Source organism: Melopsittacus undulatus, chromosome 3 (assembly GCF_012275295.1).
Source record: "Melopsittacus undulatus isolate bMelUnd1 chromosome 3, bMelUnd1.mat.Z, whole genome shotgun sequence".
NCBI classification, from domain to species: domain Eukaryota; kingdom Metazoa; phylum Chordata; class Aves; order Psittaciformes; family Psittaculidae; genus Melopsittacus; species Melopsittacus undulatus.
Window position 1 is genome coordinate 20,119,760 of NC_047529.1, and position 23,898 is coordinate 20,143,657.

General features: G+C 39.4%; 1 protein-coding gene across 3 annotated transcripts; it reads right to left on the reverse strand.

Moving 5' to 3' along the window:
* Positions 1-433: 433 nt before the first annotated feature.
* On the reverse strand, positions 434-19,920 carry GCFC2 (GC-rich sequence DNA-binding factor 2). Of its 3 annotated transcripts, none has more exons than XM_031046587.2 (18): positions 19,510-19,920; positions 18,160-18,264; positions 16,570-16,731; positions 15,676-15,891; positions 14,577-14,662; positions 12,845-12,960; positions 10,166-10,352; positions 9,075-9,198; positions 7,590-7,668; positions 6,827-6,939; positions 5,888-6,087; positions 5,310-5,460; positions 4,916-5,037; positions 3,884-3,960; positions 3,082-3,148; positions 2,465-2,611; positions 2,002-2,126; positions 434-1,630 (listed from the first exon to the last, which is right to left on the reverse strand). In XM_031046587.2, exons 1-18 carry the CDS (start codon positions 19,895-19,897, stop codon positions 1,516-1,518), a joined length of 2,580 nt encoding a protein of 859 aa, XP_030902447.2. In that variant the 5' UTR covers positions 19,898-19,920; the 3' UTR covers positions 434-1,515. The 3 variants fall into 3 exon arrangements, with proteins under 3 accessions (XP_030902447.2, XP_033916330.1, XP_033916329.1); XM_034060439.1 differs by having other exon boundaries at positions 2,002-2,107; positions 5,310-5,463; XM_034060438.1 differs by having other exon boundaries at positions 5,310-5,463.
* Positions 19,921-23,898: the final 3,978 nt, after the last annotated feature.

Sequence of the window (23,898 nt, forward strand, 5' to 3'; positions counted from 1 at the left end):
TACTGGGACAGCTGGTTTTACAAAATTATACATCCATAGCAGAATCACACGAGTAAAATGTGTTCCCGTGCTTACAAGTCATTGCACAGGATCTTCCAGAAAGAACCACCTACAGAGCTAAATAGTGACAGAACATCTATCACATTTTCATAATAGCACAAGGCTGGTTGCTTCAGGAGAGAGAGGTGGGATGAGACAAGAACAAGATAAGCAATGAGGTCAGGAGCTGGAGGGGGTTGCTGATGACCTATTCCAAGTTTGTTGGCATTCTGAAAGGAAAAGCAACAGAAATTCACCATTACGAGAAAGCAGGATGTGGAACATCAGCTCGTAACTCCTAGAGGTAATGAAGCCTAATGGTGCCAGAGGGTTTTTTGTGCTTCTAATAATTTCTTCAGCATATGACAGGAATGTTAATTGGAGGAGCCATTAATCCAGCAAAATATTTTTACTTCATTTTCAAAATAAAACATTTTAAAAATCACCTTGTCTGTAACAGTGATCAAAACTATTTACAGGTAATTTTTTTACAAAAATACATTTTTAACTTTTAAAAAAATACAAAAGAAATCACAGTGATTCTAGACCCAGAAGACTATGGAGAAATACAGTCATAATAAACACACAGAGTCTGTGATGCATTACACAGTTTCTACAATAAAGCATCCTTCTTATTCAGTGCAAATACAGAAAGTTATACAACATTAGAAATCTAATCAGGGTATGATGAACTAAGAGGCAACGGATTTTGCTGGGAAGCAAAAGGAAGACCTTCCTAGAGCTTCAGTTACTAGAAAGTAACTGACTTGGTTCCTGTGCTTGTCATCAAGGTGTCTGTAATTAAAAGCCTGACAAAACAGGGCATCCAACAGCTCTGCCTGTGGGCACCCCAGCTGTCTGTACCACTCTAGTACAAGACCACACCCATCAGATGCTGTCTCCTCTTCCCCAGGCATTCTGTTGTGCAAGTTTTTCCCTCGCTGAAGCCACATTTACCATCACACTCCTCACTGCCCACTGAGTTCCCTTGTTTCTGTGTTACAGTCAAAACCCCCGCAACATGACAAGTTCTATTTCACCAGGGATGTCTGGACATTACACAAAATCACTATGGACCACAAGTTAAAAGAGCTCAGTGCCAAGTCAGAGTGGTATTTAGCCATTAATACTGAAAATAGCCTGTGAAGTTGTCTGCTGGGGAGCAGTGACGAATTGTACAGGCACTTTCTCTCTTTCCAGGAATCCTTCCAAAAAGGATAAAATAATAAAACATTGTCATACATCTTAGAATGACCAAACCAGCACTTTACTTAGACAATTGTAACTTGTTAACTCCTTAACCTAGGAGTAGATGGCAGTAGAAGACGCTTCGAAAAGAGCCCTCAAGTATTTTAAAAGTGAGACAGTGATTACCACTGCATCTTTGAGTGGGCAGGATTCACTAATTAAATTTCATATTAGAACTGGTTTAGTGTGACTAGTGGGCTTGTTGCAGTATTAGGCTTTCAAAATTTTCTATTTCCCAATCATTGACTTAAGGTGTTCAAGTTTATACTCTTCAATGAAGTCTTCAACAACACCCAGAGCTTTGACTTTCACCAGCAGGAGGAGGACTTCTTTTGTTTCATCACTACAAAAAGAACCAAGAAAAGATTACCTTGCAGCACTTCCATGTGCCTGCCTTCAGCACACTTTACATTTACTCATCTTAAAAAAAAAGAGTAAGATATCTGTCCTCAGCTGCTTGTCATCAAGTGACCTTGGCTACCCTGATCACAAAGGCAGGGTAGTACACTGGCAGCTCAAACTGTTAATTAATTTAACTAGAACTGCAGAAGCACTCCTTTACATTCTAGACTCCATCTTTTATGTCTATAGAATACATGCAATAAAAACAACCCTGAAAGTGTCAAATACATGAGACTTAAGGTATTTAAAGAAGTATTTAACATATATTATTCAAGGAAGTGCCCGAATCCCCAGGAAAGCCCTATGTGTTACCTGTGGTTATTCCTGTGCAGCGTATGAGCACATTGGAGCAAGTACTGGCAGAAGTTCTGTAATTCAGGGAGGGTTGACCCACTTTCAAGATCTTGGAACCACCTTTCTGGGAGACACGCAACCACCTGCTCACACCAAAGTTTATAAGAAAATCTTTCAATATAATCAAGTCCCATCACTTCTTACAGGGATCTTCTGGCACTTTCAGTTATTATTAGAAGCATGTGTTTTTTCTTTGAAACCAAGACTGACTACCCCTCCAAGGAGTTATTCATAGGAACCTATGGACCAATATTTGCTCTAAAATGCTTTTATGCACCAAGGTCATTAAAAAATATAAAATTTTAAATTATGTTTAATTTTTAAATATTCCCTCTTCAGTTTCAACCACTCTTCATAAAAACAACAACAAAATAAAAGCTTTTAGCTTAAACCCTCCTCGAATGTACAAGTCACTTTTTACCTTATGACACTTTACTATGTTATCAGGCTCTGGTGGTGTATTTAAGAGGTTCAGAAGAAGGTAACGATTCAGCAACTTGCTCAGTCCCAAATCACAGATGGTATCTTCTTGTACAATTCCATCCCAAAGAAAAACATTTGAGAGCAGCTACAGTAATAAAGAAACAGAGTATGTATACCAGGTGGCTCTAAGTGTGCTAATACTTCACAAGTTGTATCACAACTTGTATCACAAGTTTTGTGCGAGATAAAGACAACATTATGTCCCTTCCACTAGACAAGGTTGCTCCAAGCCCCATCCAACCTGGCCCTGAACACTGCCAGGGATGGGGCAGCCACAGCTTCTCTGGGCAACCTGTGCCAGTGCCTCACCAGCCTCATATTGAAGACTTTTTTCCTTATGTCTAATCCAAACCTCCCCTCATTCAGTTTAAAGCCTAAGAACACACCTTCCTGAGAAACACAGTGGTTATCCACACCCTAGCAGAAATGTTTTACTCTCCCAGGAGCCAGACTTGAGTGAAAATATATTTCCTGACTGACTGCAAAATATTTTTTTCAATACAATTAATTGCAAAGAAATAATAATTAAAAAAAAAAAAGATGTATTTTCTCTACCTTAGCAGCTGCCCAAAAACGCCTGTCTTGAAACTTTGAATGTGGTGATGACCTGTCTTCCATAGTGCTGGTCATGGAAAGAAGAAAAAAAAGATAGCAGAAAGAGTTTTTGTTTTTAAAGGAAGATAAACAGACAACTGATCTCTTAGATACTGATGAATGTTAATTCTGGAATTGTTTCAGCAGTGACAGCCACAACCAGAATAAATGTCTAAGGAACCCATTGTAATACCACTACTATGAATTAACTTCCAATAGTATTACCAATTGGAAACACCTGTGTCTACATTTTATGGATATGTACCAAAACAGAACTGCTTAGAACCAAGCATCCTACCCCATCTTTAGCAAAGCTTCTCTCACAGTTGTATTTTAACCCCACATCTCCCAGACTCTTACTTATTCCCATCTTCAAAATAGTGCCCAGAAATAAGCATCCATGATAAAAACCCTATTTTTGGAACAACAGGAGGAATTCAGTGGACACAGGTACACAGTACCAGACAACCTGGACTAAGGCCCTCAGACATAAACTGCTATGTTAAAACCAGACTGTAAATCTCATATACTGAAAAGCTTTCAGTTACAAGAGCTAAAAAAGCATTAAGTCAGTGGAGTTTATCTTTTTAGAAAGGGTTCAAGAACAGGACAAAGACTTCATAACCTCTCCCATAATAAAACAGTAGAAAGCATGTTTGTTCCATAGCTGTTGATGGATGTTTACAATGTTTCATCCATAGCTGTGGGGGAGAAGGATAGACAAATTAAATTTATTTTTTCAAGATTGCCAGAGTCAGCTTACCTTTTAGGATACAGAGGAATAAAGACATCTTCCTCTACAGATTTCTTCATTCTTAGGACAACCACATTCATCAAATCCTATTAAAAAAGAATTATTAACATGTCTCACAAGAAAGACTTCCTCTTCATTGGTTTTGTTCATCTAGAAATGTAGTATTACAGATAAGTACAGCTGCCACTTGTATATAAAACACACTGACAAGTAATATATAAAAACAGTAGACAAATCACAGCTGTAATTACCTACACAGTTAACCTAGTATATTTAATCACCATAGCTAGGTTAGGATGTGTTTTTAGGCAACATGCTTTTAGGTGCCATAGACTAGCACCCACCTTTCTTAAAGTTTAGTTTACTTTCTATACAACTTAGCTAAGATCAAGTGTACCACCTGACTTCAAGTCACGGTTTCAAATCAGCACCTTTGGAAGGCTCAAAAGGGACAAAGATTTTCTTAAAATACTTTTCATACTCAGGGCTTAAATATCCATCCTGTTTCACCAGTTTTATACTAGATACACCTCCAGATTTACATCAGAGTAAAACTGGAATCAGGCTGAAGAAGGGCATGCTAAACTAACTATGGGTATAAAAGCAGTTATTAAACGATTGCAAGGATTACAAACTAGCCTTTCTCCTAGTGAAGTAATTAACCTTCAGGGATTTTCAAGTCTTGAAATTCTATACCTACTTTATAAAGAAAAGCTTAAGGAGTTGATCAATGAAGCATTATGAGAATGTAAAGCTCAAACTTGGAAAGATAATTAAGTGCAAACATAAATTCTAGCCAGTGCCACTTCAGTGAAGCAAGATTAGATCTACAATCAGCTTCTTGGTAGGTACAGGGAGAATTTTTCTAGAACAGAAGCTAATTTCTGCCTTAAAAGCGTCCCATCTCCCACCACCTTCAATAAGGAGAGCATGAGAGGGCTGCAAGTTTAACTGTTAAATCTTGTCAAAACAAACAAGTAATCAGAACCATACAGCTTCAGGACCGTGCTCCTTAGAGTGGATGAAGAGCATTTTTTTTACCTCTTTTGCTTGACTGCGCTTATTTTTTGAAAGGGCTTGTTTTACAAAGATGCTGTTGCAAAGCTGCACAAGGTTCCTTGTCTGTGAAGTAGATAAAGGATCCCACACACTCTCCACAAATACTGGAAAATAAGGAAATTCATTTCAATCACAATATGCAAGTACATATCTGCTCTAGTTCAAGGCATTGCAATGTAATAGAAGCAAACATGTAAGAAGCTAAGCCTCACTCACTAGTCTTACAAAGTGGTTGCTTTAGTCCCACAGAGTGAGGCTATGTAATCATTACATCTTGGAGCACCATTACATAACTAACATTATTTGAAAGCTATCCCTTTTATTTAAGGTCTGATTGCCTAGTTCAATTAACATTTTCAAGACAATCTCACTATACCTGCAATTTTTGGAAGAATAGTTTTTTCAATCACCCTAGGCAAAACTTCTTGATCAGGATCATCATCCCTCGTTGATTCTGATACAGCTTTGGCATTGCTGAATTCTTCTATAGCTTTGAACCAGGGCATCTCTTCCAACTCTGTAAAATTCTGCTGAAAGACCATTCCTGTTAGTTTTTCAGCTTGTCAGGCTTAAAAGAAAAGCTCCATCCAATGATACCAGAGATTCCCACCTAATTTCAGATCCACCCTCTTCATTGAATGGGCCAAAATGGCAAATAAGGAAAACTACACTTAAAGGGGAAATTTAAAGGTGGGAATTTTAAAGTGTCCTCAAGAAACTCAAAAGAATTCTTTTTGCATGAGGCATTACAAAAATGTCTGGATGCAAAGGGAAAGGAGAAAGTTAAGAAGATTCCAACCACACGCTTCAGTTTCTAAGACCAGCACAGTATCTATTAATTTCTAATGCACTATACTACATATAGAAAAAAAAAATCTTCATTTTTTGTATTGTGTATTAATACACAAACACGTGTACAATTTTTGAAGAAAAAAAGTCAGCTGGTGCACTTACCTCAAGAGGATTCCAATTCATTAACTGAAGTCTGATCAATGGATTTAATAGCTTAGGCAGGCAGAAACTGATGTAAGCATCACAGTAAGAGTCAGGAAGCTTCTCTTTCCATTCCTGGAATTTCAACAGGATTTTTCTGATGTCACAAAAATCTGCATGTACATCTTCAAAGACCTTCCTACTATCCTCTAAAACGTTATCTATGGATAATATTCATTGGGAATAAAAAGAAACAATCACAGAACTTATTGAAGTATAAGCTGAAGAGTTAATTCATCTATAGGACATAAGAAATATCTGTATGATATTTGTCATTTATCTTTGACAGATCTGATACTGAAATGGGTTTTAAAACTGCCTCATTGGAAATCCTAGTTTCATAAAAAATACTGTCAGAAGACCAAAAAAAGGCAAGTTTCTTCATCATCTACTCCACACTTACACAGCCACAATGTTTCAAACTTCACAACACTGATAAAATCTGAGACATGAAAACCCTTCTGGTGTTATCTGGGAAAGGGTATTATGCCTTTCCCTGCTCCTCTTCATCCATTTATTCAAGATAACTAGAACACCAACCTTTCACTCACCCTATCTCCAGGAAAGAAATTGATTATACTAAACATGTTGTAGCATCATACCGAGTACTGTCAGATTGGCTTTGGCATGATCTAAAAGAGCTTACTTCTAGTTCAACCAGTCATGTGTGATGACACCAGCATAAGTCATACCAAAAGAAATCTACACCCATGCACTTCTTCTTCCTGAGTCAGTCAAAACTGTCTGAACACACTTCTTTCCTACAGTGTGTAGCCAGGAATATGTAACTCAAAGTACTCCTATACCTTGAATTATTTATCTCTTTACATTTCCTAAAATCATTTAACAAAATACATCGAAGAGATTTTGTTCCTTTTTGACATTACAACAGTCACCAACCTTTGTTCTTCTGGAACTCATTAATCTCTGTTGGAGTCAGCTCATCGTCACTTGACATGCCTTCATGATGATCAGCTTCTCCTGAACACTCTCTCTCTTGCTGTCTGCAAGTCCTGTATTTTGTAACGAATTTGGGTGAGTGACCCTCTCCCGTGTATGTCGAAAATCCATTAAAATGACCATAGAATCATATAATAGGGAACTGCAAGGTTTTTGCTGCTTCAAAGTGCAGTTATGAGTTAAGGCACCAATGCAACTGTAAAACTTTTAAAACTCCCAATACTTAGAGTTGGTACCAATCCCTGAACACAGTCCTTATACAAAAAATGTAGTAACTGATCTACACTGATAAGAGTGTAGATGTTGCTTTGCTTTCACTCACCACCAACTCCCAGCAGCTACAATACCACCTATTTTTGCTATCTATACAATGATACAAATATGTATTTCTGTATGAAGTCATATTATTTATTAAAGCTCCCCTCATATAGTTTTTCCTCACTCAAGACTTGTTAATTTAAAATAACAAGATCTATAAGCATTCGGATTCAAATCAACATGAACAGATAGATAACAATAGATAACAGACAGATAACAAATAGACGGTTTCCAAGTACCTCAAGTTTTGGAAAGCAAGTATGTATTTTTTTGTGTAACCTCATTTAGTAATCCTATAGGCTTACATTCATCACTGATTAAGTGACAGGAAGCCAGTGCACAGTACATTAAATCAGAGTTAAGTGCACCTATATGTAATAGCTACCTTCGACGCTCACACATTTCCAGAAGCTGTGTCTTCTTATGACCTTTTAATCCATCATTACCAGGTTTGTCATTCCCACCTATCAGAAAACAAAAACATACAAAAATTAAATGGTTTGATTTTAAAGTTTCTTTTTTTCAGTCAGAAAACACAGCTCCTCCTCCTATCATTCTTCATTTGGAAAATAGCCAAATTAAAGTCAAACCTTATCTCCAGAGTAATGTACAGTGAGTATTATTTTTAACTGCATATAGTCAGATGTGGCTGTTTCCTTATAGCAGTTGATGAAAAGGCGAGTTTCATGACATTCCAGACAACCCTCACTGCTTACTAATCCTGGAAAAGGAACTTACTGTCTTCCATGACAGATTCTTAGCAGTGTGAAAGGCAAGCATAGGGACCTACCTTCATCCTGTATATCAAAAATGAAACCATGTAATAAATTAGAGTAGCTTTAGAGCTTCAGTTCCAACACTGTAATATAAGTTAAATCCCTGATTTACACTATTCAAAAATCACTGCATTTAGATTTCAAGACTAGTCAGCCCCCCACTGTCTCCTGTTATGTGAGTGGTAACTGACCCCAACTACCCTTGAGTCTAACAGAATTAGAAACAACAAGCATTCTCTATTCTGGCCATTCACTTGTAGCCCTATTAGCTAGCTGGTATGTGCACAACATGCCAAAACAAGTGTACTACTACTACTGAAGTATTAACACATAAGAAAAAACAGCCCTTACACTATATTAAATACAACTAGGATCACAAAAAAAAATTAATAGTGCTATTAAACATGCAAGTACAGTCTCATTTGTAATGAGCTGGAAGTAAAATAATTTTAATGCTAACTTATTATGGCACTACCCTTTTCTTCTTAACATCTACTGTCAGCTTGCTACACCATTTTACAAAATCATAGAGGCTGCTAGCTTCCTCTAATCAGCAGTTTATCCTGTATGGTGAGAAAACTGAACCCGTATGATTAGTAGTTACCAGAAACTGGTGCATCTGGCTTCCATCTGTTCCCAGCACCTCCAAGCATACTGCTTTTTGCTTTGACTAAGCAGTTTTAAAGGGTTTGGTTTTGGATGTTTGGTTGGGTATTTTTAAATAGGAGCAGCTAAAGATTCATATGGCATACAAACAATACATTGGTGTGGGAAGAAAGTGATGTAACTGCAATAATTTTTTCTACAGTGACTGAGAAACACCATTTTGGTTTGGATAAAACACAAAGGTGCTTTTTTCTTTATGTGTCTTCATGTGTCACCTAACATGGAAATTCCATTCTGAGCACAAACAGCCTTAAAGATGGTGTCGTGTAGAAGTGATGCTGCAACTAAACACCTTGCTTTTCATCTCAGTTGAACACACCTACAGACAATGGAAAGGAGAAAGCAAATAAAAAAGGAACTGCAGAGCTTTACTTCTGCTCAAAGAGTGAATGTTTCAACAAGAAAATAACTTTTAATTTCATACTAACTTGTCAGATGTTGAATATAAGCAGATTCATCTTTCAGTTCATCTTGCCTTCGTTTCAATACTCTCACGGCTTGTTGCTGAAGAAGTAAATGTACAGCCAATTCTAGCTCATTAATGGATTTCAGCTGAAATATAATAAATTGTAATCAGGTTTTCAATTAATTAAAATCCCAAAAGAACAGAAAAACCCAGCAGCTTCCACGGGTTTTCAGTATAGCTGTGAAATTAGAACAAAACTGTCATAGATTAAAAATAAGTTCCTGGTCATTGGAGTTTTGCAGGCTTTTTTATAAGGCCAGAAAAGCACAAACTAAATGCCAGTTGCTCACCACAGGACTATCTAAGTATTCCTACAAAAGGCTTCAACAGGACAATATAACTGGTGTGCTTTGTTTGCTTTCAGTTTGCCTTTGAGCCACCAGCCATTAAAGAAAATATATTTATTAAACTAACTTTTTTTCTTCTTTAAAGTTACATACAGAAATTCACAACTACAATGCAACGAAGTGACATAAACTAGATTTGATAGCACAGTCTATAGAGGATAAGAGCAGGCCAAACTTCAGGTGACTCTTCCCCTTCTCCAAACCTTCATCTTTTTAAATACACAAAGCTTGCAGATCAGGAGGTAGCTGCAGCCAATAATGTCTACAAATTCTCACACAGCTCTGCTAACTCAATCCCAACTTGAAGCCAACACAAAATCCTTACCACCTCTGTTACGTAACCCTGAGTAAAGACATTCTGAGATCCCAAAAGTGAACTTAAATGCCACCTCTCATTCAACTTCAGCACACTCTGATCAGACCTGCAGAAAAGTCCCTCCAATAACATTTTGTTTTCATCCAATAGAACCTAGCTGAGACCACAGCTCAAACACACATACCTATACTAGCTTGATCATCACTTCAGGTAAGGGTTGATGTTTTTCCTGCTAGTTTGTTTCCTGTTACATTAAAATTTCTGACAGAGCTGATTTTTAACTGGATGGTATCCCTCCATTTCCAAATAAACTCCCCTCATCTTTCATTGACAGAATGCACCTTTATCATCTGGATAAAAGAAAAGGGGGGGAAGAAAAAAAATACGTACTTTTTCATTCAAACAGTTTATCAAGTTTTCCACATATGTTTTCATGGACCTGTAGAATTTGTAATTCAGAGCTGCATCTGAAGACTTCTCTAGCACCTGGACAGTAGCCTTGGAACTCTTAATGTCCTCCTTGTATTTCTCATACTCCCTCTGGTGGGCACGGTGCACATTCTGTAATGATGTTATCCTAAGAGAGGAGAAAGACAGAGAAATAAGCTACTGCCAAGTTAACAGCTGACGCATTTCTAAACATTTTTTCCATTATAATCACATATAAAAATCTTTGCCTGTGCTAACACTTGCACATAAGCAGAGCAGGAAGATTTACCCATGCCAGCATCTTCAGAAGTATGGGGCTGGACAAGCATCATAGTTTGAAGATTCAAACACTATTTATGTGGTGATAGTTTTGATATTTGACCTAGATTTCTCCCTAGATACTTTACCTGATATCTTACCTAGATTGTGCAATGTACCATACATCCTAAAACCATAAAAAGACAAATTTCATGGCATCACATTAATTAGATTTTATCCAATGTAATCTGAGGAAAACTACAGCTCATGTCAGCACATCCATAATATCAGCTTGGTATAAGTTGCATGGATAGCAGTATCTATCAGCATTCACCATGCACTTGCTACTAAATACAAACCGAGGACTCCTGCTGCTAATAGTTGATAAAGCCCATGAACCAATATCTATAGCACTGACTATTAGACAGGAACAGTCACATATATATTACAGCTCTGCTTCCTTTCTTTCCCCTTCCTTCCTTACATAACCCAAGTGTCTGCTCAGCTTGAGCAAACTGTAACAGAACCAAGAAACAGGTCACAACTTACTTCGCTTCTCTGAAAAGGAGAACACTTTTCAATAAAGATAACTGAACTACACTACTGTTCTCTACTGTGCTACAATTAAAAATACCCAACCTTATGAAGTTTAACCACACCAAGTGCAAGGTCTTACACCTTGGTCAGAGCAATCCCAGGCACAGCTACAGGTTGGGCAGAGAAGAGATTCAGAGCAGCCCTGCAGAGAGGCACTTGGGAGTGTTGGTCGATGAGAAAATTAACATGAGCCAGTTTCAGTGTGCACTCACAGCCTAGAAAGCCAACCATATCCTGGGCTGCATCAAAAGGAGCGTGACCAGCAGGTCAAAGGAGGTGATCCTGCCCCTCTACTCTGCTCTTGTGAGACCTCACTTGGAGTATTGTGTGCAGTTCTAGTGTCCTCAACAGAAAAAGGATATGGAACTGTTGGAACAAGTCCAGAGGAGGGCCACGAGGATGATCAGGGGACTGGAGCATCTCCCATATGTAAACAGGCTGAGAAAGTTGGGGCAGTTCAGCCTGGAGAAGGCTGCATGGAGACCTCATAGCAGCCTTCCAGTATCTGAAGGGAGCCTATAAGGACCCTGGGGATAGACCATTAGGAACTGTAGTGACAGGACAACGGTAAAACTGATTAAAACTTAAATATCAGAGGTTTAGACTGGATATAAGGAAGAAATACTTTCCTGAAAGGGTGGTGAGGCACTGGAATGGGTTGCCCAAGGAAGTTGTGAATGCTCCATCCCTGGCGGTGTTCAAGGCCAGGTTGGAGAGAGCCTTGGCTGACATGGTTTAGTGTGAGGTGCCCCTGCCCATGGCAGGGGGTGGAACTAGATGATCTTAAGGTCCTTTCCAACCCTAATTATTCTGATTTCAGCATTTACTGTGTTAATCAGATCTACAAAGCTCACTTTAAAGAGGTCTCCCCTCCCCTTCTTGCTATTTTTGAGATGTGTTTCCCACTCTTGATAGCTTTATTCTTATTTTTCTTATTTGATTCTGTATGAAAATTCCTACTTCATTTAACTCAATTCCTTTCAGGTGATTATGGCAAAGAAAGCATAAAATTCCACAAAAATATTTAGTCCAATTTAGTTGCAAATTTTTAAACAAGCAAGTCAGTGATGGTCTACAGAAAGCAAAGCATATACAGAGAGAGCACAGAGCAAGTTCATAGCAGCTACTTACGTCTCAGCTGTCTAACATTACTTGTCTAAACTTATCCGAGCAGCTGCTTCCTGATGCTCTGAGAGATGACAGGCAATGGCTTACATTGGGACGTCTGACCACAACTGTCCTCACACACCCTCTGGGAGGTTCCAACCTCCATCTCAGGATGCTTCAGCTGCCCATATGGCAGCTGAGCTGCTAAAGAAAAGTCAGAGCCTGGCTCACAACTAAGGAGAAATATCAAGAAAGGTTCTAAACAGAATGTATAGAGTTTACTGCTGCTTTTAGGAAATACTGGTATAAGAGCCACTGTACAGGGGCTAGGACTGTCAGATCCACCTGCCCCAGTTGAGGTTTTGCTTGCTGAGCAAGCATAACATTGACCCAACACTTCTGTCAAATATTACTAGAAAGCACAAAAAGCTGTTGTCATTTAAATTAATTTATTCTCCTAGTTCTATTTGATAAAACACTCTTGGAAAGTTCAAATGCTCCCCTACAAATCATTACCACTTAAAAATCTACTAGACATCATAACAGGTGTTGGTACACATGAAACAACAACCCAAAAATCCTTCAATATTCTGGAAAAGAAAACTTCAAACCTGTATCTCCCATTCTGCGAAAAAAACAAGAGAACTCAAAAGCTGAGTTCATAAGAGCAGGATTTACCTTTCAGACAGTCGCTTCTTCACAATTTCCAAGTTCACAGGTGGCAGAGAAACAGAGGGATCAAATTTTGCCCTAGCTGGTTGCGAGTCATACAAGGAAGTATCATCGTAAGTTTCCTACAAGAATTTTAAGTGTTAATTTTTAATACACAACTTATACAAATTTTCCCTCTGCAGCTCTTCAGATCAACAAGATGTATCGTTCCAATACGCAAGGTATATGATATAAAGATACGTATTTCAATAACCAAATTAAGTACAAAAAAAATGTTATATAGAAAAGCACAACACAGAGGCAAGGAAAACGAAGTATAAAACCCTGCATATGCACGTTGTATAAAAACATATAGTGCGTATACATATAAACAGCACAAAATAATCCACAATTTAGGGTACACCTGAGTTGCTGTTTTGGCCTGAAAATATTAACAGCTTTCAATAGCGCATAATGCAGAGCAGGTGAAAATTTTCTCGAACATTTAAATAGTTGTAGAAGCATAAAAAGGCTCTTGCAAGTCCTGGGGTAATGGCTGGACTTGATGATCTTACAGGTCTCTTCCAACCTCATTGATTCTATGATTCTATAATGCTTCTACATTGACAACTGAGACTTCACTAGTATAAAAATTCCAAATATAGAACATGGAAATAAACTACGGCCAAATAGTGATGGCAATACCCGATATTATTTATATCTTGCTTTTTTAAAGCTATTTTAATAATTTATGATTTGCCATCTATTAGTCATTTAATAGTCTATTTTCTCCTATCAAACTTTCTGATTCCACTCCCCCCTACAAAGATGAATGCTACATTCTGACAAAGCCAGTGGTCAAGAGACAGATTCTTCACTCACAACTCAGCTTCACTGGAATTACAACTATAGAAAGATTCCACTGAGTTTTAGCTTATAAATTAAAAGACAATGCTCTAAAACCATGGAAGGTTGTATAATAAAATCTAGCCAAAACACAAGCAAGCCCATAACAAACAAGGTCCGTTACTAAGACTTGTTGCAGTTTCCTGAACAGCAGAAATTAAGTTTTTCAGAAACAAGTATGAGGACCTAAGAGCATCAACCACAGTGAATCTGGAATTCAGCAACAAAAAGGTGTAACTTTCACCCAGTCCTCTAACTACGCCCATTTAAGAGGGGAAAGTTTCTACAATTGTCCATTGAGACATAAAGAACTGGTTATTCAGATTTTCCTAATCTGACCCAGAGTAAATGATTCAAGCTAGAAACAAAACTTCCAGCTCATCAGAAGCTACGGAGCTTATTTTTGCCAATTATTTACCAGAGACAAAAAAAAGAAAGAAAACAGGACTCTGCTGAACTGCTGAAGAGAGCTCTCAGATTGCACCCAGCAGGAATTTGGCATAACAAAAGAATAATTTTTGTTTTACAATTTTTCACCATTGTTGTTATTTGAATACTTTTACTTTCAAGGGTTCAGAATTCTATTCTCTGCTTTTCAGTCTTTCATCACATACAGGTACTGGCCTTTGATGTATGTGAGCAACAGTACCCTGCTTCTGAACAGCTATACAGAGATAGCAGATTTTCATTATTATCTTCCCATATTTCTATTCATCTTTTCCCTGAATTAGTGTATAACTTTCCCAAATCCTCTCTAGCAAAAGGACAGGAAGGAGATACAGGAGTACTCCATAGAAGCTCTACTGCCTACAAGCAAAAAGCAACTTCCAGGTGTTAGAAAAGCATGCATCACCTGAGAGAGTTTAATGGCTTTCTTTATTTGCTGAACTTCCCACTTAATTTGTGCTTCATCTTCACTTGACTCATCACCCTCAGACACTGAAAGTTGAAACATTCAATAGATAAAATTAAGTCCTGTATTCCCCTCCTCAATGCCCCCCCAAAGAAACAATGGATCTCCCCATCACTACTACACACAAAAAACAGCAGATGAAAAATCTGCAGATGGAAGACTTCCAAAAGGAAAGGCACGGAAGGCTTGGAAATAGCTAGTGGGATCTGTAGCATTTACATCAACATCAACTTCCTCAACATAATGTTTCTCAGACAACTACTGCAGTAAGAGCAGCACAAACATCTTGGGTTTACGTCTGAAGGCAAAGCTGTTTATAATACACGTAAATAAGGTGTAAGTATAGACTATAACACAGTAAGTGACATTATGCACAGCAAATCCTTGATTGTTCCAAAATATATACTCTACTAGATACAAAAATCTGATTAGCATTAGAATTGCAGAATCAGCTTGTAGTTATGCATTCTTCATAACCCTTCTTCAAATAATAAAGCAAATCTATGCTTCATAAACAAAACTATAAGCAGCTATAGAGGACAAAAGCAATGGAAATGCCCGATATGCTTTGTATGCAGTATGTTTGTTCACTTCTGAAGCGCTGTGCTGCCTTGGGTTTTTTCCCTTTTTCAAGAACAGCCATGGTGTCAGTGTAGGGAAAGCACTTGGAAGACCATATTAGATGCAGGAGGTAGGACTTACAGCAATTTTACTCACATTAAATGCTCTGACTCTTACAAGGGTCTGGTTTTTGGGTTTTTTTGTGTGGTTTTTTTTGTTTTGTTTTGTTTTCTATTTGCAGTCAATATGGCCAAAAAATATTTTCTTATATGTGTCTCAAACCATCCTGCACCACATTAGTGAGACCTAAACCAGGATAATGTCCCACAGAAACCTCAAGTACCAGCTGTACAGCATTTTGCCAAGAGCCCTGAGGAGCAAATCCTTACACCACACAACCTTACTGGACAAGTCCCACACTATTCCAGACATAAGTAAAACAAAACCTCAACCACTAGCAGAAACAGTACAAACTCACCCATGTGTTCCGTCATCCTCTGCCTAAGAGTTTTCATTTTAGGAACAAAATCGAGATTCTCTATATCAGACTCATCTTCACTCTCTAAACCACTGCCTCTTCTCCGAGAGACCTCGTGACTGTTGGAAACATCCAGTGGAAGATATTCATCCTGTATCCTAGCTATCTGACGTTTCCTCCTAGCAGCCTCAATACAATCTGCACTGAGGATGTGACCTGCATTGAAGAGAAAAAACATCTAACCAAAAGACTAAAACCAACACCCTGTATCGCTCCTAATGTCAATAGCCACCACTGTGCAGGATCACTGTACAATTCTGAGTACAGGACACAAGATGTTTACACTGTGTTTATCATGTTAATATAAGGACCTGGAAATAAATCCTTGAAAAGTGGTTCTCAGTCTGAAAACAAAGCTCAGACTTTTTTCTTTTAAAAGAACTGCTGTGAGACTATCCTCCTTTTTTCCATCTCCCCAAAAAATCAGGGCTACTAAACTCAGAGTTTCAAAGGCATCAAAAGTTTACAAATCAGCAGAGGTGGGTTACATTTTAATCTTATGAAGGGAACTTACACCACTGCCAAACAGGAATGTTTTGCAGCCTTTCTTCTAAAACCAGTGGTCATAATTAGTGATCCATTTCCAAAATTAACATGGAAATACAACAAATACCTGCAACGAAAAATTGACACTACTCTTTCAGATGAAGGGCAGTCATGAATCAGGACAAACAAGATGCTTATAAATTACATGTTTTAAGCTGTGTTGGATTCATGTCACCCATCCTGTCACGTACTTCAGACAAAAAAAAAGACAAAAAAAGTTTGTGTTGGTTTTTTGGGGTGTTAAGTAACTTCCTTACAAACAAACAAACGAAAATCCAGGAAATTAACCTGCTGATTGATCCTTCCAACCCTGTGGAGAGCTGGACTCATTTTCAGAGTCTGAGCTGTTGTAGTCCTCACTTAGTGCAGAATGACTTTCATCCTCCTCCTCCTCCCTTTCTTCATAAGGGCCTTTGACACTGCCAGTTCTAGGCTCCAATGGACAGACTTCTGTATTAGGGATAAAAAAGTAAGATTCATGATTTCAGTTTCAGCCACTGGAATCTGATGTGCCATGACTGGTTACCAGTAATTATTTACACCTTCCTGCAGCAAAGACTGATCATGTATCTATCACCACCTTCCCTAATCAAAACATATGCAATTTTCTGATATTCCAACACAGTCATTTACAAACCAGTTCTTGTCTCAAATCCAAATATCTGTGATAGGCCTAAACTATTAAGTCATTCTGAGACACAGAGCACATTTACATGCACAAGAGCAATGATATCAACTCCCAGATGACAACTGATTAATATCCTAATAGCTCATAGCACATTTGGGTTCACCTCCCTTAATTTTATAAATTGTATTGAAAAACGGCCTTATTTATTTTGTAAGCATTAAAAATGAGGGAGTCTTTATTTAAACTACAAAGGTTCATTTATGACTGTTTTGTCTCCAATTATCTTTGAATTCTTGAAAAACATTGATTTCTCTTTGCTTGTTACTACATCTTCAGTAAATCACCAGATTACTGAACAACAGAACATGTCACCTTTTATAAGGGTATGAGGTACAGTTCTATAAAAAGTTACGAAAAAAACTTACTATCTCATCTGAAGCACAATCTCAAAAGGAATTACAAAATGATAGAATGGTTTGGGTTGGAAGGAACCTTAAAGATCATCTGGTTCCAACCTCCCTGAAACGGGCAAAAACACCTTCCACTAGAGCATTTCTTAATCTAATTTATTTTAATCTAACAGTAGCAATTAGGGTATATCTATATCTAGGTAGAGTTGTCTAAAGGGGAATAAAGGGGAAGAGAACTTCCAGACACACTTGCTCCTAAAACAAACAAACCCCAAGTATTCCAATAGGCAGTTTACTACAGTTCAATGACACTTGGAATACTAGCAGAACAATCAAGGCTATTGACTGCGTACCATGGCGGTATTGAAATGCTGTAACAGCACAGTTTAATAACACAAAGTTTAAGGTTTACTGTGTTATCAAACAAATTTTTACTAAGCTTGCATTTTCTCTCAATACAAAATACTCAGATAAAACTGCAATTTGACATCAATAAGAAAAGTTCCCCCACAGTTTGAAAGATGTAATGCCGAAGTACCAATTTATCACAAGTTTATTAACCCTGATATACTAGAGGAGTTCTGCATAACCAAATCTTCTCAAGAACAGCCTCCAAGTTCTGATACTTTTTACCAAGGTTATATAGAAAATAATTTCAGCAAAAAAGATGAAAATTTCAAACCTTTAAAATTTAAAGTAACAATGTAACTATAATCTGGATTCAATTAGCATGCAAAAAATATCTAACGGCAGTATTTGTACATGACTCTTCACTTACTGATCTTTAATACATCTTCATATAAGCATTCTATTAAGTATTTAACTGAAAAAAGTACTTACTTTTGCTTTCTCCAGTTTCTGTCTGGGCAGGCAGCTGGCTCTCCTTCCGAACTCTAAAGGTTACTTCATTGAAGGATGGCTTTTTAATTTTAAAGCATTCTTCACCTATTTAGGTAAAATTATATTATTCCAAGTAACATTAACCAAGAGCAACATATGTGCATCCATCCCTGGCAGCATTCAAGGCCAGGTTGAACAAAGCCTTGGGTGACATGGTTTAGTGTGAGGTGTCACTGCCCATGGTGAGGGGTTGGAACTAGATGATCTTAAGGTCCTTTGCAACCCTAACTATTCTATGATTCTATATACACACACATACGTATTACCTCCAAACAGTGTCCCTTCTCTGTGTGCGCACAGTGTATTTTTGAAGTTCTGGATGCCTTATGCCTAACTAATGCATTTAGTTCCATGTTCTAACTAGTTCCACAGCTTCATTGTTCAAGATAACACCAGCACTTGATTTAAAACTGTGCAGCTGAGCCTCCTCAATACAGCAACACTGTAGTGCTGAAATTGTTATTGCAGTCTGTGTTCATCCAACTGACTCCAGTATGCTGCCCTAACCTGTCTTGTGTCATCAGCCACAAAAGCAACAGCCCAGAAAAGTCAAGTAAACATGCAAGCTTCAGTTATCTAAACTCCTTTATCATTAAGCAGCCTAATCATGGAATCACATACTACACACCTGAGATCAGCCTTGAGAGAAGAAGGCTCAGCTTATTACCATGTTCCATTTTTTAAAGGGTGGCTACAAGGAAGATGGAGACTAATTTTTCACAAAGTCACGTGAAAAAGACATGGAGAAATGGGCACAAGTTACGCCTTAAAACATTCCAAGTGGACACTAGAAGAAAAACTTTCCCAATGAGAACAATCAGCCATTGGAATAATCTCCCCAGGGCAATGGTGGACTCCTCAGCACTGGACACTTTTAACATTTGGCTGGGCCATTTAGTTCAGGTCATCTTTTACCAAGAAAGACTGGACCAGGGGATCCAACCTGGGATTATGTGATTCTGTGACACTTTTCTCTGTTTTTCTCCAGCCCTAAGAAGCTCTCAAATACTTGCCGGCCAAAAGCACACAGACATACATAATCTTTCAAAATATTTTTACACGGGTTTCGTTTATAATCCCCACAACAGGCCTATTCCTGACGCGGAATCGCTATTTCTGCTTACAGAGAAAGAAGCGTAATGGTGACTCGCAGCTCCCCGCGCCAGCAGTCCGGCGCTCCGGGGGCCGCGGACCGAAGGTGGGGCGCGGAGGCTAGGCCCGTGCACCCAAGCTCCGGCCCGGTGCGGCTTCAATGGCCTTTAGGATGGGAGGACGCTGCCGGACACTCACCTTCTGGCTCCTCCTCACTACCGAAACTCAGCAGCACCTTTCCACCCAGCGCGGGCCCGCTTCCGGCGATGCGCGGCCCTCGGACCGCTGCCGCCTTTCCGCTCTCCTCCCGGCCCCCGGGGCTGCCCACAGGCTCCTCTGGGGGCCGCAGCCCCTCTCCGGCTAACGATCCCTCGGCTGCGTGCGCCCTGGCCCCCTCCGGCGACGCAGCGGCACTGCCAGGGCCTCCCTCACCCTCCTCAGGCTCCGCTTCCGGCTCGGAGCAGGAGCTGGAGCCGGGGGCTGGTGACGGGGCGACGGCGGGCTCGGGCTCGGGCTCCTCCTCACTGCTGCTGCTGGAGCCCGCACGCCGCCGGCCGCGAAAGTTACGCGGAGGCCGCCGGAACATTGCGGCCGGCGAACACGCACACCTCGTCCCCAAAGCGCATGCGCGGAAACCCCAAAACTCCACCCTTCACCCAGAGCAAACCCCGCCCCACGCCACAAGGACGCCCTCTATGGGCGGGAGCGGGAACAGCCGTCCAATGAGGGCGAGGGGCGTGTCCCGTGCTTAGTGGCCGAAGGCCAGCAGGGGTGGGGGGAGGCAGGTGTCGTGAGTGAGTGAGGCGGGAGGTGACGCACGGTGTGGGGTCGGAGACCGGGAACAGGGACAATAATTACTGTAATTAATAATGACCAATAATTACTATAATTAATAATGACCATTTCTAAATTAAGTTTTTATAATTATTATACTTAATCACAGAATGGTTTGGGTTGGAAGGGACCTTAAAGCTCATCCAGTTCCAACTCCCTGCCATGAGCAGGGAGAACTTCCAGTACAACAGGTTGTTCCAGGCCCTGCGTAATCTGGCCTTGAACACTGCTGGGGATGGGGCAGACACAGCTTCTCTGGGAAACCTGTGCCAGTGCCTCAGCACCCTCACAGGGAAGAATTTCTTCCTTATAGCTAATCTAAATCTCTCCTCTGTCAGTTTAAAGCCACTATGTGAATGAATAATAATATATAACTACAAATGTATATAGTATTATATACATTAGTAATGTATATAATAGCAATATAATTATGCATTACTAATTTGCTAATTACTATATTACTAATATTTTACTATAGTAATATATAGCTATACTGCTATTATATAGTAATGTAATTATATTACTATATAATTATAAAATAGTTAATTTAGAATTATTAATAATACAAACTGAAAATAAATATAATTTTTAATAATACATTATTATAAGTATAAGGCTTATTCTGTAGCTTGTTCTCAGAAACTGATCACACATTTTTGTTCTTTTCTCTGAGCTTAGCTCACTAAGGGAATCAGGTGCACGGAGAGGGGAGCATATGGCTGGGAAGAGAAGGAAGGTGGCATGCGATGACTTGAATTGCTTTGCTTAGTGAGGAGTTGCACTGTAGCTTGTGCCAGCGTTTGATTTCTGCAGTGCTGACTTGAGCTATGTATGATGGCTATGTGGAAAGAAAGCACAACCACCTTCAAATGAAACCATGACAGTGAGGCAGAGCAAGTGTTTCAAATAAGGTCTTTGTGTCCCAAGAGAAGTATCCAAAATAGAGAATGTTTGTAATGTTCTTGCTGAAACTGTTCCATGTTTCTGTTCTTCATCTGTAAGATGAAGACGCTAATATTAACTTGCCTCAGGAATTTTTGAAGAAAAAGCTGCATTTGCAAAGCATCCATTACAGTAAAAATAATATGAAAACCCAAGAGAAAATCAACTAAAATGTATTTCTGTTCAGCACTGCTTCTGAGTGGTATATATTAAATAAAGCCCAAGGCTATACAATGAATAATGAGCCTTAAAAACCTGTAACAACTCAGTAAGAACCATTGATCTTCCAAGCATTATTCATCTTCTGCACTGAAAAAGGTTAAAAAAAACTGGTGAATAAATATAGTAGTTCTGCAAGCACTGGAATGAAACTTCCCTACGGATTTGTGCTTTAAACTGACTAATTGCAAGTTCTGATTCAAAGCTGCCTTATTTCTGTGGAACTGATACATGCTTTCCCTTTGTAGTTTCCCTGTCTGAGCAATGAAGTCAAGAGTATGCTGAGGATGCAGGAGTATATTGAGTTTCTCCATTGTAATCTGGACAATTAAGAGTTTGGGTTAGAAGGGACCTTAAAGATCATTTAGTTCCAATCCTCCTGCCATGGGCAGGGACACCTTCCACTAGGTGGAAGAGAGTCTTACGAGAGCAGAGCAGGGTGGGGAATTCAACTCCCTTGACCTGCTGGTCATACTTCTTTTGATGCAGTCTGATGGAGACTTCATGATGCTAAACAAAGATTTTGTGAGTTTTACTAGGAGCCTGTTGTTATCCTGACGTCCTTGTAACAGTAACAAAGCTCATTTCCTTTCTGTGAGTATGTATAAAAGAGGATTTTTTTCATCTTATTTAAACCTTCCTAATCGAGTGAGTGCTACGTAGGCAAGACTGAGCTGGCTCTTTGTAAGACAAGATGGACTTCACTATGGCAAAAACATGAGACACCACCATTGTCTGCTTGTTATTTCTAGCAGGTTGAAACTGCCATGTTTGCAGTTGTCAGTCCAGTTAATATTCTCACTAAGTGCAAAGATATTAATCCAGGCTGTGGCATCCAGTCAAGATGATCCCAGTGCACAAGAAAAGCACATTCAACTGCAGCAATGCAGAACAGTATCTCTTTGGAAGGACTGCCAGTGCCAAGTGCCAATGGATTTATTTTATTAGGCAGTAAAAGGCCTTTCCTGACAGTGCTGACATAGAACAAAAAGATATTTTTGCCTTGTATTATTTAGAGTTGAAGGTTAAAGGTAACACGCAGGTGAGGATTATTGGTCAGAAATATTAGAATCATTAGTTACTAGACAACTGGTGGTCTCTTAGTGACTCTGTGGTCTATTATAACATTATTCAAGCAAATGAATTCTAAGAAAGCCTCTGAGGAGATCAGTGAAGTAAAACGGCAAATTGTTGTAGATTTCCCTTACCAAAGCAAGAAGCAGCATGAAAGCAATATAAAACTTGCATGAAAATGTAAGTGAAGCATTAACGGCTGGTAGTATGGTCTCTTTTTCACAGGCCATTGATTTCAGCTCTGCCTTGAGCTCTGTTGATCTTTAATGTCAGTGTAAGTTACAAAGTGACTTACTTGAAAAGACTTCCCACCTCTTCAAACACAACTCTCAAGTGCAGAAAACCCCCACATCTAAAAGGTCAACTTGGTTTTGGCAAAAGTTTTCAAAACTAGATCCAACCCCCGAATGCCACAACTTTAAGCCACAGCACAATGTTTTTACTTGCAGCAGCCGGGGGAACAGTATGTCTTTGCTTCTGTTTGTCATGGAAAAGCCCAGCGGAATGTCAGGCAGAGGAGGGCAGTAGCGCCTCAGACTGTTAGCATTGCATCTGCCAAGCAAGAGTCAGGACAAACATCTGCGTTTCTCATTAACACAAAGCTTTTGGTAAACTTCCACAAGCCGGCTTAAAACCAGTGGTATCTGTTTGTCCTGTCAATGAATATCTGATTTTATTGATTATGTTATTAATCATACGTTTACTGTCTTACACTGTTTCGCCTATCTTATCATGCTGCTTATTTCCTCCATACCATGCCTGCATCTTTCCATAAATCTGTGAATCTGGAAAACCTTCCCTTTTCACAGCAACTCACAAAGCATTTTGAAAGATCTGAGACAATTTACTTCAAAGTTGATCTTACATCACTCAGCCTTTAAAAGCAATATGTAATTCCAAGAGAGCCTCAGAAAATTCAGGTAAAATGAGGTACACTACCTAATAGTAGTACTGGTCCCTGGATTCCAGTCTCAACAGTTGGTGGCACCTGAACATATGACCCTCCAATGCCTCTCCATTTTCCACACTTTTGTCTCCACAGATCACCTAAATACCTCCCTTTTCCCACGTTTGGTTCCTCCCTCAAACATTCCATAGTAAATTCTGTGTGACACAAAAATCGCAGCTTCATAGAATCACAGAATGGTTTGGGTTGGAAGGGACCTTAGAGACATCCAATTCGAACCCCCCTGTCATGGGCAGAGACGCCTCCTACTAGACCAGGTTTCTCAAAGCCTTGTCCAGCCTGGCCTTGAACACTGCCAGGGAAGGGGCATCCACAGCTTATGTGCTGGAGGAGAATCACCTCCCTGAACCTGCTGGTCATGCTCTTTTTGATGCAGCCGAGCACATAGCTGGCTTTCTGGGCTGCAAGTGCACAGTGCCAGCTCATGTTGAGCTTCTTCCCCTGCATCCCAGCTGGTCTTCCCCTGCATCCCAGCTGGTCTTCCCCTACATGCCATAATGTGCAGCACACCCGCAAGGCCCCTTATAGTCCTGGAGGACTGCTCCCAAATC